Source organism: Panthera uncia (assembly GCF_023721935.1).
Source record: "Panthera uncia isolate 11264 chromosome B2 unlocalized genomic scaffold, Puncia_PCG_1.0 HiC_scaffold_24, whole genome shotgun sequence".
NCBI lineage: Eukaryota > Metazoa > Chordata > Mammalia > Carnivora > Felidae > Panthera > Panthera uncia.
In genome coordinates, this window is record NW_026057580.1 from 45,198,911 (window position 1) to 45,211,973 (window position 13,063).

General features: G+C 35.7%; 1 protein-coding gene across 5 annotated transcripts in view; it reads left to right on the forward strand.

Annotated features, from left to right (window-relative positions):
* Positions 1–13,063, forward strand: part of LOC125938669 (cytochrome b5 reductase 4) — a 99,229-nt gene that overhangs the window by 50,343 nt on the left and 35,823 nt on the right. For all 5 annotated transcript variants that reach the window (XM_049653961.1, XM_049653958.1, XM_049653959.1 and 2 more), the window contains exons 6-10: positions 3,322–3,382; positions 4,807–4,864; positions 6,609–6,702; positions 10,104–10,136; positions 12,146–12,268. In XM_049653961.1, coding sequence (XP_049509918.1) covers positions 3,322–3,382; positions 4,807–4,864; positions 6,609–6,702; positions 10,104–10,136; positions 12,146–12,268 — 369 coding nt within the window. The remainder of the gene's footprint in view (positions 1–3,321; positions 3,383–4,806; positions 4,865–6,608; positions 6,703–10,103; positions 10,137–12,145; positions 12,269–13,063) is intronic.

The window sequence follows — 13,063 nt, forward strand, 5'->3', positions numbered from 1 at the left end:
CCCCCCCCCATCAACCCTCAGTTTGTTCTCATTAAGGTATGTTTAGAAATAGGTTTTTTTCTCCACGTTTGCAAAAGAAAGTTATAGAAATTCAACTATAAGCTAGATTGCCAGATTAGTTACCCTTCCTTTTTTAACTTGAGGAATACCGTCGTCTGTGTTGTAGACTGACTTATTTCAGTTTTTGATGTAACACCTGAGGCTTTTTGTCTGATAGTATAGCACTGTATTAAATGAAGGGCCTATCTTGGGTTCCATATAATGACGGACTCTTTTGTGATAATAGGCATAAAACCATTGCTTAAAGACTAATTACTGATACACTGGGCATTTCCATTCCCACCACATATGGCTTCCAGAACCATTACTTTCCTGTTGCCCTCCTCTGGATGCACTGCATTTAACTAATACCTCGGTTCAAGGTGGCCTTAAGAATGGAATATTAACACATGTCCCTAAGTGTCTGGCTGGCACAATTACCTATCATGATCTTGTATTCTATAAGATTGTGATATTTATATTTATATTTATTAGCTGCTTCTCATTTTGGTTCATTCAAGACTATGTGGTAAGTCTGTGTATTTGCAGATGTGATCTGTCTGCCAGCAATGTCGTTATTCAAATAACTATTTTAAATCCTGAATGAGATAGATTACTGTGGTATTCCACTAGAGACCTGATCCCTTCAAATTAACAACAGTCATCAAGCAGCACTTTGGGGAAAGAGAATATCCATTCAGTCCACCTAACTTTAGTTAATTATTTTACTCTACCCCTCATTCACCACAGATTCCTTCAACTTTTCTAGAATGATATTATATATAAGGTGTTTTATTTTGCTTGGCAGATGTTGAAATCAAAGCACATTCCACAGCCTATGACCTTATTCTGTTCTAAAAAGACATATTTGTATGACATTGTATAGTCTTTTAGAATGTTTGGAAATTGTCTCCTTTGCTGTCTCATGAGATTTCAGGGCAAATTTCTTTACTAGTATAAATTTGAGGAAGCAGAAATGGTGGTTTTTGTAAGATCACAGTGCTGATACTAACTTCAAATCCAGATTTCTTGGTCCTAATCAGGTCCTAATAAGACCCTAATAAGATCAAAATTGAGTAACAATCTGTGAATCCTGTTGATAGCTTTTTCTTATGCAAAGTCTTAGATCGTGATGCATTTGTTTTTTATTTATATATCTAAGAGGCCTCCATATGATAAATGACATTAATCTCATAGTGAAATATCTTTTAAGTGATTTTTCAAATAATTTATTAAGGTTATCTTTTCTTATTTTTTGTCATTTGAGATAAAAATACATTTTCATTTTTTTTTAATTTTTTTTAACGTTTATTTATTTTTGAGACAGAGAGAGACAGAGCATGAACAGGGGAGGGGCAGAGAGAGAGGGAGACACAGAATCTGAAACAGGCTCCAGGCTCTGAGCTGTCAGCACAGAGCCCGACGCGGGGCTCGAACTCACGGACCATGAGATCATAACCTGAGCCGAAGTCGGACGCTTAACCGACCAAGCCACCCAGGCGCCCCTACATTTTCATTTTTATAGTCCTGTTGTTATACTTTTAGTTTTCTGGTAGAGCATTCTTCTTTAGGATTCACTCCTAGTTAGTTCATAACTGTGGCTTTGTTATGTCCCATCTTTGAGACTTCTTTTGTTTATCTGAATATTAATTATGTTCTGTAGAGTTGCATAGGAAGAGATGGCAACTGAGTGAGTAAGGCCTGGACTCAGGGCTCATGATCAGCCTCATCCCCCAAAATATGGCTGTTTGATATCTTGTGCTTGCACTTAAGTTGGATTTAAAAAGAAGCTTCTATGGCTGGAAAGAATCTTGAAACCTCTACACTAGTTTGTCTCAAAGATGCCTCCCCTCTCTGATTTTATATTACTGTGACTTTCTTTTAAAGTTTTTAATGTTTATTTATTTTTGAGAGAGAGAGAGAGAAAGCAGGGGAAAGGCAGAGAGAGAGGGAGACACAGAATCTGAAGCAGGATCCAGGCCTCGAGCTGTCAGCACAGAGCCCGATATGGGGCTCGAACCTACAAACTGTGAGATCATGACCTGAGCCGAAGTTGGTCGCTCAACCAACTGAGCCACCCAGGTGCCCCATATTACTGTGACTTTTTAAAAAAAATTTTTTTTAATGTTTATTTTATTTTTGAGAGAGAGAGAGCATGATCAGGGGAGGGACAGAGAGAGAAGGAGACACAGAATCTGAAACAGGCTCCAGGCTTTGAGCTGTCAGCACAAAGCCTGACACAGGGCTCGAACTCATGAACCACGAGTGAGATCATGACCTGAGCCGAAGTCGGACGCTTAACCAGCTGAGCCACCCAGGCGCCCCAACTGTGACTTTTGATGTGAGACCTACAGGATTCACCAGAGACGAAACATTAAATTTGTTTTCCTGCACAGTTTGAGGAATAGAAATGTAATTGTTGCAGTGATTTGCAACAGGCCTTTTAGCAGCAGGCCTCTTTTTTTTCCAAACTGATCCTTCCAGATACCAACAGCACAGTCCTGTTGTGGGAGGGAAATACAGAATGCTTTACAGAATCTCTAGAGTTCTTCCACATCTCTGAGTTCTCAACTAAAAATCACAGTTTTAGTGGGCTTTTAAAATGCAGTGTTGCTGCATGCTGACAGGATTGATTTCAGTGAGATTGTGGAGTGACTGGAACCCTCAGACATTTCTGGTATTAAATATAAATTGGTACAACCACTTTGGGAAATTGTTAAGCAGCAGCTAGTAAAGCCAGATCTACACACACCTTGTATACTTGCAAAAATGCGGATATATGTTCTTTAAGAATGTGCAGGTACATATACAAGAATATATATAACAGTGCTATTTATGTATAATAGCCCAAGACTGCAAACAACCCAAATGTCCAGCAACAGAATGTATAAACTCTCATATTTGTACAATGTAGTATAAATACAAACTACTGATGCATTCAACAGCATGGGTAATAGTTCAGAAGCCTCAAGGTTTGATTTATTGCTTACTATCAATCATACTTACTTGACATAATGCCAAACAAAAAAAGCCTCAGACCAAAAGAGAACATATCTTGTGATTCCATTTTTATAAAGGTCAAATACAGGCAAAAACTAAGGGTGCTAAAAGTCAGAATAATGATTACCCTGGGGGGAGGGGTGGTGCTGGCTACAAGGTAAGTTTTTGTACATCCATGATTTGTGTCCTTTTATAGTATTTTAATAAGAATTTTACTAAAAAGAAGAAAAAAAATAAATGCTATCTAGATGAACCGTAGCTGTTTTGTTTTTCTTTGTGAAGGCATGCTTCCCAAGAGCCAAGTGGCAGATACACTTGCCAAAGAAGGTTGTAGTTCTCCAAGGTACGGATTCTTGTTGTACTTTTTAAAAGCTAAATTACTTCTACACCAAAATAGACACATTAAAAAAAAATAAACAGCTCTGAGTTTGAGTTCATGCTTACTGTGTTAATCATGGTTCTTTGACATAAGAACTGCAGTGCTCATTTATCAGGCATTGTGGGAGAATGGGCTGTTTTCTGTATGTGTGAATTTTTAGTATAACTAAAGTTTGATCCATTTTAAACACTTATGTGTAAATATTTGTGTTTAAAAATTTTTAAGTTAAAAAATTTCAAAAATATTTTTGACTTTAAAAACTATTTGAAAATATTTTTCTGATTATAAAATATACATTCATGGTGGAAAACTTGGAAAATCTAGAGAAATAGAAAAGAAAGTGATAAAATCAGTTGTAATCTATCAACTCTGGATATATACTTAATATTTGGTCTTTTCCACCCAGCTTGATTCATATAATACCTATTTCCATATTATTCTATTTTGATAATACTGGCATTGCAATGTATTTTATGAGCAGTATTCCTGTGTCATATTCTGCAAAAGCCATTTTTTTGTCTGCCTTCCATCATATGACCATACCATAATTTATTCAACTACATTGTTTTTCATATATTTAGTTTTTTTTACTGGTTTTTATGGAAATCCTTCAAAATGTATTGAATGGCAACTGTCTTAGTAAATTACGTGATCTCTATATATTTTTGTTAATGTTAACATTTCAAATGCCCTCAGGGTTATATGTATTCTTTGTAATTTTTTTCTCTTCCTTTCTCCCCACTGCCAGTCTATAATATAATAGCATCCTGCTATATTTGTTAGATTTATTAAAGTATTTCATATGCAATTTTAACTTACGGGCATAAGGAAATCTCCTCTAGGATTTACCCCAGGGTGTCCTTATATTTATAATAAGTGCAAAAACAGTATCAGTTTAATGAACATCTATTACAAAATGGAAGACTTGGTTTTACCTTAACTTTTACTGTTGAACCATTAAAAGACCTTGATGAATTATTAATCTTGATAATAATATATTTGTGATAGGGAGGAGTGAAGGTAATAAGCATGTAGATTTTGTCATGCTTCTTAAGAAAGTATGTTGTGTTACTGCTCTTATGTAAAAGATTTTAATATAATGTGTAACCTTTCTAAAAAGTATCTTTTCAAGGATATTGTTTGTTTCAATCCAAGTTGGAACAATTACCCCCTAATTGTAAGGCCTACCCCCATTATTTAGAACAAAGTTTACCTAGAGAAATATATTTTTCACTATAGATTTTAAGCTGCATATTTAAAATCATATACTTATGTTGTCATATTGCATATTTTTAAGCCATATATTTTTTAAATCACATATTTAATGACTTAATATGTGTTACTGTACAATTATTGATATAATTATTCATTCTTTTAATATTTTATAGCTATGACTGGTTCCAGACAGACTCTTCAGTGACTATTGTAATATATACTAAGCAGAAGGTAAACAATGTCTTTAAAATCAGAAAAAAAGTGAAGTCTTAATAAATGCCAGCTATTTTCTAAGCACTCTTTTTATATTATTAACTTATTTACTCACGGTAACTCCATGGAGTAGATCCTTTTGTTATCCCTGTTTTATACATGGGGAAAACAGAAAGATTAAGTAATTTACCCAATGTCACACAGTAAATGGCAGATCTAGCAGTTTGAACCCAGGCAGCCTGGCTCCAGAGTATATACTCTTAACAGCCATGCTATAGCGTCTTAAAAAAAGCTAGACTACAAAGTATTTTATGTATTTTCCACGCACACACGCATTTGTGTGTGTGTGTGTGTGTGTGTGTGTGTGTGTGTGTGTGTGTGTGTAAGCGTGGATAACAAAAGTGAGAATCCCAGTTAACTTCATTGTAAGAACTAATTTCTTGTGCATAAATTGGAATTTGAAGGACAGTAGAGACTATGATACTTGGTTTAGTATGCTTAAAACACTAATGGGATTCAGACACCCTCTTGAAACTAAAATTAAGGGGTTAATTGATTTACTAAGTACGTATTGAATTTCTGCTTTATTTGCAGCACTATTTTAGAATTCAGGGATCTAATGATGGGCTAGATATGTACATACTTGGCTTTCATGGGGCTTGCATCTGAGAAATCAGATCAATACACAGACAACTTACAACATCTGCAAACACATCCTTCAGCAACTGGCAAGGTTCTCACACTGGAGGAACCATGTAAATTTAAAGACAAGTTCTGGCAGCTAGGGATTTCTGAGAATGCATGCTACTTCTGCAGTAGCAGAACCACAGATGAGCTGTGAGTTCCTCTGACTGTTGCAGCATGATGTGACAACAGGAGTGATGGTAATCTGCTTGATACAGCCAAGAGGACCAGAGGCACTGCCAGAACCGCTTCCACTCTTTCTCTGTATTGTCTCCTCATCACACAGTCCAAAACCAAGAGGCCATGGCCTAAGGAGGTTGGGGTCTGCTCCCATTGGTAATGTCAGTGAGGCACAGAGGATGAATGATTAAGGGAAGGGGGAATATTTCTATGTGGAATAATGCATGCATTATACAGTATACATGATAGGTGTCACAATAACTTGTACCAAGGCTATGTAGAAATTAGAGCTGTCTAGAAAGCTGAAGTCAAGAGGTTGTGTAATTTGCACAGCATCATGTAGTAGTAAAAAGATTAAAATGAAGATACATATCTTGATTTCTGGTCTGATTCTAATTTTTTCCAGAGTATTTATTCAATAAATATCTACTGAGCACTTACTAGGTGCCAGGCAATATTCTTGACAGTCTCATACATTCAGAGCTTAGAGATGAGTGGGTGAGATAGATATTAAGCAGAAACAAATATATAATTAAAATTGCAATATGTGCTTTGAAGGAGAACTAGGTTGTATGAGAGAGAAAAAACAGGAGTAGTATTTATTCACCTTGTGGGTTCTATAAAGAAATGCCTTATGGGGGTGCCTGGGTGGCTCAGTTGGTTAAGTGTCCAACTCTTGATCTCAGCTCAGGTCATGATCTCACAGTTTTGTGAGTTAGAGGTCTGGACTGACAGTGTGGAGCAAAAAGATAGATAGATAGATAGATAGATAGATAGATAGATAGATAGATAGATAAAGCCATATGAACATCCACTGATCATCTTAAAAGTATAGTAGTTATAGAAATTTGGGGCAAATTTTACTTTTTAATCTTTCTCTTTCTGCTTTCTGTTTAAGGATATTAATCTAGACTCAGTAATAGTTGATCATCAGGATGATTCCTTTAGAGCAGAAATACTTATCAAGGATTATTCATATATTATACACGTTGGTAAGTACTTTATTCTTTATTAATGGAAACAACTCCAGTTTCCCTTAATTCTGGCAATAAACTTGGTCTACACTCTAGGTAGCAAAAATATTTTATCTGATGTTGTCATTTTGTTTTGTCATTTTTGATTTATCTTTTTTCTATTTTTTCTTTACACTAATAACAGTGCAGGCAAATGGCAGCCTGACCTCACCTTTCCCAAGTTTAAACAATTCAGTGCAATCAAAGCCAGTAATGATATGAAATATTTGTTGCCCTGGCTTTGTTAAATGTCTTTTACTTGATATCTGCAAACAAATCTCTGGAGACCTGTCCCATGCTCCTAGAACAGCCATCACTAAGTGCTCATTTCATTGGCCTGGTTTTTTTGCCAGCTCCACCATGGGAAGTGCAAGGTGGCACCAAAACAGCGTGGACTGTAAAGTTGTATTGTATCCCTCAGCTGCCTGTTCCTTCATAACCTGTTCCTTCATAACGTACAGTTCACTCTGTCTGCTTTGAGAAATTAAAGATCAAAAGAAAGAAACCAGAACTAAAATCTAGAACCAAAGATGCCAGATTTAAAAAAAAAATTTTTTTTAAACATTTATTTATTTTTTGAGAGACAGAGAGAGACAAAGGGTGAGCAGGGAAGGGTGGAGAGAGAGGGAATCACAGATTCCAAAGCAGGCTCTGGGCTCTGAGCTGTCAGCACAGAGGCTGATGTGGGGCTCAAACCCACCAACCATGAGATCATGACCTGGGCCAAAGTCAGACACTTAACAGTTTGAGCCACCCAGGCACCCCAAAGATGCCAGATTCTTAATCCACATTTCACCCATAATGACTCTAGGATTTCACCCTTTTCTGCTCCAGTGAAGGCGATATTGTTCTAGTTAGAAAAGAAACAAACAACAACAATAAGAAAATTATGCTTTAAGCAGTCATTCTTTTTAAAAAAAATTTTTTTAAATGTTTTTATTTATTTTTGAGACAGAGACAGAGCATGAGCAGGGGAGGGGCAGAGAGAGGGGGAGACAGAATCTGAAACAGGCTCTAGGCTCTGAGCTGTCAGCACAGAGCCCAACGCAGGGCTCGAACTCAGAGTGTGAGATCATGATCTGAGCTGAAGTCAGACGCTTAACCACCTGAGCCACCCAGGCGCCCCTTAAGCAGTCATTCTTATATGAAGAACATCATTTACTTTTGCAAAACAGGGACTGATTCTCCAGACCTTGGGTGACTCGGGATTCTGTTTGCTGCCTTACTGTATTTTTTTTTCCTGACTCTTTCCTTTTTTTAATTTTAGTTTTTGGTTTTTTTTAATTTACATCCAAATTAGTTAGCATATAGTGCAACAATGATTTCAGGAGTAGATTCTTTAGTGCCCCTTACTCATTTAGCCCATCCCCCCTCCCACAACCCCTCCAGTAACCCTCAGTTTGTTCTCCATATTTATGAGTCTCTTCTGTTTTGTCCCCCTCCCTGTTTTTATATTATTTTTGTTTCCCTTCCCTTATGTTCATCTGTTTTGTCCCTTAAAGTCCTCATATGAGTGAAGTCATATGATATTTGTCTTTTCTCTGACTAATTTCACTTAGCATAATACCCTCCAGTTCCATCCACATAGTTGCAAATGGCAAGTTTTCATACTTTTGATTGCCGGGTAATACTCCATTGTATTTATATACCACATCTTTTTTATCCATTCATCCATCGATGGACATTTGGGCTCTCTCCATACTTTGGCTATTGTGCATAGTGCTGCTATAAACATGGGGGTGCATGTGTCCCTTCGAAACAGCACACCTGTATCCCTTGAATAAATACCTAGTAGTGCAATTGCCAGGTTGTAGGGTAGTTTTATTTTTAGTTTTTTGAGGAACCTCCATACTGTTTTCCAGCATGGCTGCACCAGCTTACATTCCCACCAACAATGCAAAAGAGATCCTCTTTCTCCGCATCCTCGCCAACATCTGTTGTTGCCTGAGTTGTTAATGTGAGCCGTTCTGACAGGTGTCAGGTGGTATCTCATTGTGGTTTTGATTTGTATTTCCCTGATGATGAGTGATGTGGAGCATTTTTTCCTGTGTCGGTTGGCCATGTGGATGTCTTCTTTGGAGAAGTGTCTATTCATGTCTTTTGCCCCTTTCTTCACTGGATTATTTGTTTTTTGGGTGTTGAGTTTGATAAATTCTTTATAGATTTTGGACACTAACCCTTTATCTGATATGTCGCTTGCAAATAGCTTCTCCCATTCTGTCGGTTGCCTTTTAGTTCTGCCAATTGTTTCCTTCGCTGTGCAGAAGCTTTTTATTTTGATGAGGTTGCAGTATTCACTCTTTTACTGTATTAATGAAATACCTTCAGTCCTGAATTTGATCAGAGTAGAAAAATGTTTTTTCTTTCCTATTTTCTCCATTCGGTAGGTTAATCAGACTGGAACCTTAAACTTTTCTTCTAGAAATAACCTGCCCTATTTTTTCTTAGCATGAGACCTAATGTATATTGCCTCTTGGGGAAGAATTTTAAACAAACACTCTGGTGTCTAGAAAAGTATACACTACTCATTAGCACTGCATGATTTTTCTTTAAGTAAAACCTCCTTGCCACCATCTATTATGTTTCAAATACTTTATGGCTAATTTTGTTCACACTGTAGCTAACAATATTGTAGCACACAATACAAAAGAAAAAAAAATTCCACAGTCAAAAATAGTCACATTTTTTACTCCAAAATATTGCAAAAAAAATACTTTTGGATGCTGATATTGGATTGGAAGGACTAATGCAGAATTGTAAGTTCCAGATAGCCTTGTTAACACAGTGAAGTTTGAAGCAGATGTCTGTGAAAATATTTCTTCCATCTCCTCCTTCTGGAACATAATTTCCATAAGGGCAGTGGTTTTTCTTTCATTAACTGTTGTATCCATAAAGCCTAGAAAGTAATACATACTCAGTAATTTTCTTTCAATAACTGAATGAATATTCAACCTCAGAGAACAATGAGAAAGGAAGAACTAAGCCAGACCCAAGCCAGGCCCATATACACACCCATGCTTGTGCTCACACTGAGAGCACGCACGCTTCAGGTGCTGCACACCTTCCCACTGTCCTCCTGTCTTGGTCTGTAGGGACGGCAGTCTGGGACCATACTTTGGACTAGTGTGGGTTACCTACTTGTTGGCAATTGAGTATTTTCTCTTCAATAGGGAGAGAAATTGAGAAGTTGAAAAAATGTATTTATATTTAAATACTTTGACATTTTGGTTGTGCAGTTTCTTTCTCCTGGCTCTCAATGTTTGACTTACCTTGAGAGATTTGAAACAGTGTATAAAAGAACCATTTAAATGATCTTACATGGTGTTCATAGACTGTGTGAATTGAAGTTGGATTTTAACTAACATATTTTTCTTTCCTAGAACTAAGCCATGAAATTGAAGAAGATTTTTCTGGTAAGCTACCAAAAAATAATTACATGTATGCATGCACACATACACACACACACACACACACACACACACGCACACAGGGGAGAGAGAGAGGGAAAGGAGGAGAAAAATCAGCATTTGTCTTATTCTTCATATGTATATTTTCATATTACAAAACAAAGATGTGACATTTTCTTTATAAACAAATATGTTAATGTTTATAAATATATTCTCCCAGGTTTTTTCTCCCTCTTTAATTTCCCCTTATTCCTTTCATCTCTCTACCCTTTCCTTTTTCTCTCCTTAGAAAAAAAATTCCTGTCTTCTTTCCATTCTTCCTTCCTTCCTTATCTCCACCCCACTCCTGACATGCAGCCTGTTAAATATACTAGACCAGACAAATTTTTCTTAGGTGTATATATTTAAATATGTAATGTTAACAGAGCTTATTAAATTATGAATTTTTCTGCATATAAAAGTGCAATGTGGATTTTACAAAGCTGTTAATAACATAAGATTCATAGAATGGTGGTTTTTTGGGTTTTTGTCTTTTGCTTTTAGCTTTATTGAGGTATAAATGACAAAATTATAATATATTTAATTGCATGATGATTTGATATATGTATACATTGTAAGAGAATTCCAAAAATCGAGTTAACACATCCATCACCTCACATATTTACTGTTTGTGTGTAGGTGAGAACACTTAAGTTCCACTGTCTTAGCAAATTGGAATTGAACAGTATTATCAACTGTAGTTACCATAATTATACATTAGATCTTCAGACCTTATTCATATCTTAACTGAAAGTTTGTATGCTTTTGTCATCTTCTCCCCACACCCTACCCTTAGCCACTGGCAACCACCATTCTACTCTCTGCTTATAGGAGTACATGACCTTTTCTTTTTTCTTTCTTTTTTTTTTTTTTTAAGACTCTACATATAAGTGATACCATGCAGCATTTGTCTTCTCTGTCTGGCTTATTTCATTTAGCATAATGCCTCCAAGTTCATCCGTTTTGTTGCAAATGGAAGGATTTTCTTTTTTTTTTTTTTTTAAGGCTGAATACTTCATTAGAGATATGTACACATATATCTGTAAATATATATACTTTTTTAAATATTAGTCCTTTCCTGTTTTAAAGTACTGTCAGAGTACCCTATACTGGTCCTGTGCCTTCTTTTTTTCCATATAACATAGTAAACTCTGTAAATTGTATAAAGTCAAGGACCATGTTCCCGTATTTGTTAAGCTTCAAATCAATGAATGTTCATTGAAATGAATGTATTTGACTAATCTATCTTAAAAAGTTATTGTTAAATTGCTATTGAATTATGTGTTTACAGTGAAAAAGAATAGAATGTTTCTAAACACAAAATGAAATATACTTTAGGTCTTCAAAAGCATATTCAATTCATAAAATTTTATCAATATGTAAAGTCTGTATCTCATTATTATACCCATATATTCTGCACTATCTTAAAAAGTCAAAAATAAAAAGATAATGTAAAGGGGTTTTAATTATTTAAGATTCATATGCGCTTTTTAGTGATTCATGAGGCTTTTTCTGTGTTTACTAGGCTCAGTATTGATCTACTGAATTTAATCATAAGAACCTCTCAAATCTCAATTGAGAAATGTTAAGAGTATAAATAAATTAAATTTGCTCTTATGAGTCCATTCAATGACTAATTTATATGTCAGCCAGCCCCTTCCTTTTTTGTTTTGGTTTTTAGCTATGTGTTAATTACTTGCCATGTCTATATTTGAGCTTATATGAGAACTGTCAATACGTATTAGTTTGGCCCTTGATAAATCAGTTTGAAAGAAGTTAACTTGAATCATAAAGTAAATTAAACTGGATTTAACATCACTTAAGGCATAAACAATTTTGATATGTGTACAAAGTCTTACTAATGATCCCTGTTATTCCTATCAGATCAGGACATTTGTATTGTTTGAGAAAGATTCATTTTAGAATAATGTATTATATTTAGTTTCAATGAATACAAATGGAATTTATCTTTTCAGTGCGGGTTGTTGAGAATGTGGGAAAAATAGAAATTGTCCTAAAGAAAAAAGAGAATGCTTCTTGGAAACGTCTTGGTCACCCCCTCGAGAATCATAATTCGCTTATTCTAAAGAAAGATACAGGTATGCTGTGCTGTTATTTTGAGTCCTGTGTTCATGAAAATATTTTGTCAGTAGTACAACTGTACCAGAATTTGGAAGGCCATTTTGAGATGAACCTTTAAGAAGTTGAGAAAGAACATAGTGTCTTTTTTACTCCTTTTTTTAAAAAAAATTTTTTAGTGTTTATTTATTTAAGAGAGAGAAAGAGACAGAGTGCAAGCAGGGGAGGGACAAAGAGAGAATGAGACACAGAATGCAAAGCAGGCTCCAGGCTCCGAGCTGTCAGCACAGAGCCTGACATGGGGCTCGAACTCATGAACCCCAGGATCATGACCTGAGCCGACACTGGCTGTTTAACCAACTGAGCCACCCAGGCGCCTCTCCTCTTTGTTTTCTTTTTTTGAGGTATAATTGACATATAACATATACTAGTTTCTGGTGTGTAATGTAATGATTCGATATTTGTATACACTATGAAATGATCATCACAGTAAGTCTAGTTAACATCTGTCACCGACAGATTTTTTTCTTGTGATGAGCTCTTTTAAGAGCTACTGACTTAGCAACTTTGAAATATTCATTACTGTACTATTAGTCACCATGTAGTAAATTATATCCCCATGATTTATTTACCTTTTAACCCATTCTCCCATTTTTCCCAACCCTGACCCCTGCCTCTGACAGCCACTAATTTGTTTTCTGTATCAGTGAGCTTGAGTTTATTTGTTTTGTTTTGATTTTTAGATTCCACATATAAAAGAAATCATACATGTTTGTCTTTGTCTGACTTATTTCACTTAGCATAATATCCTTAGG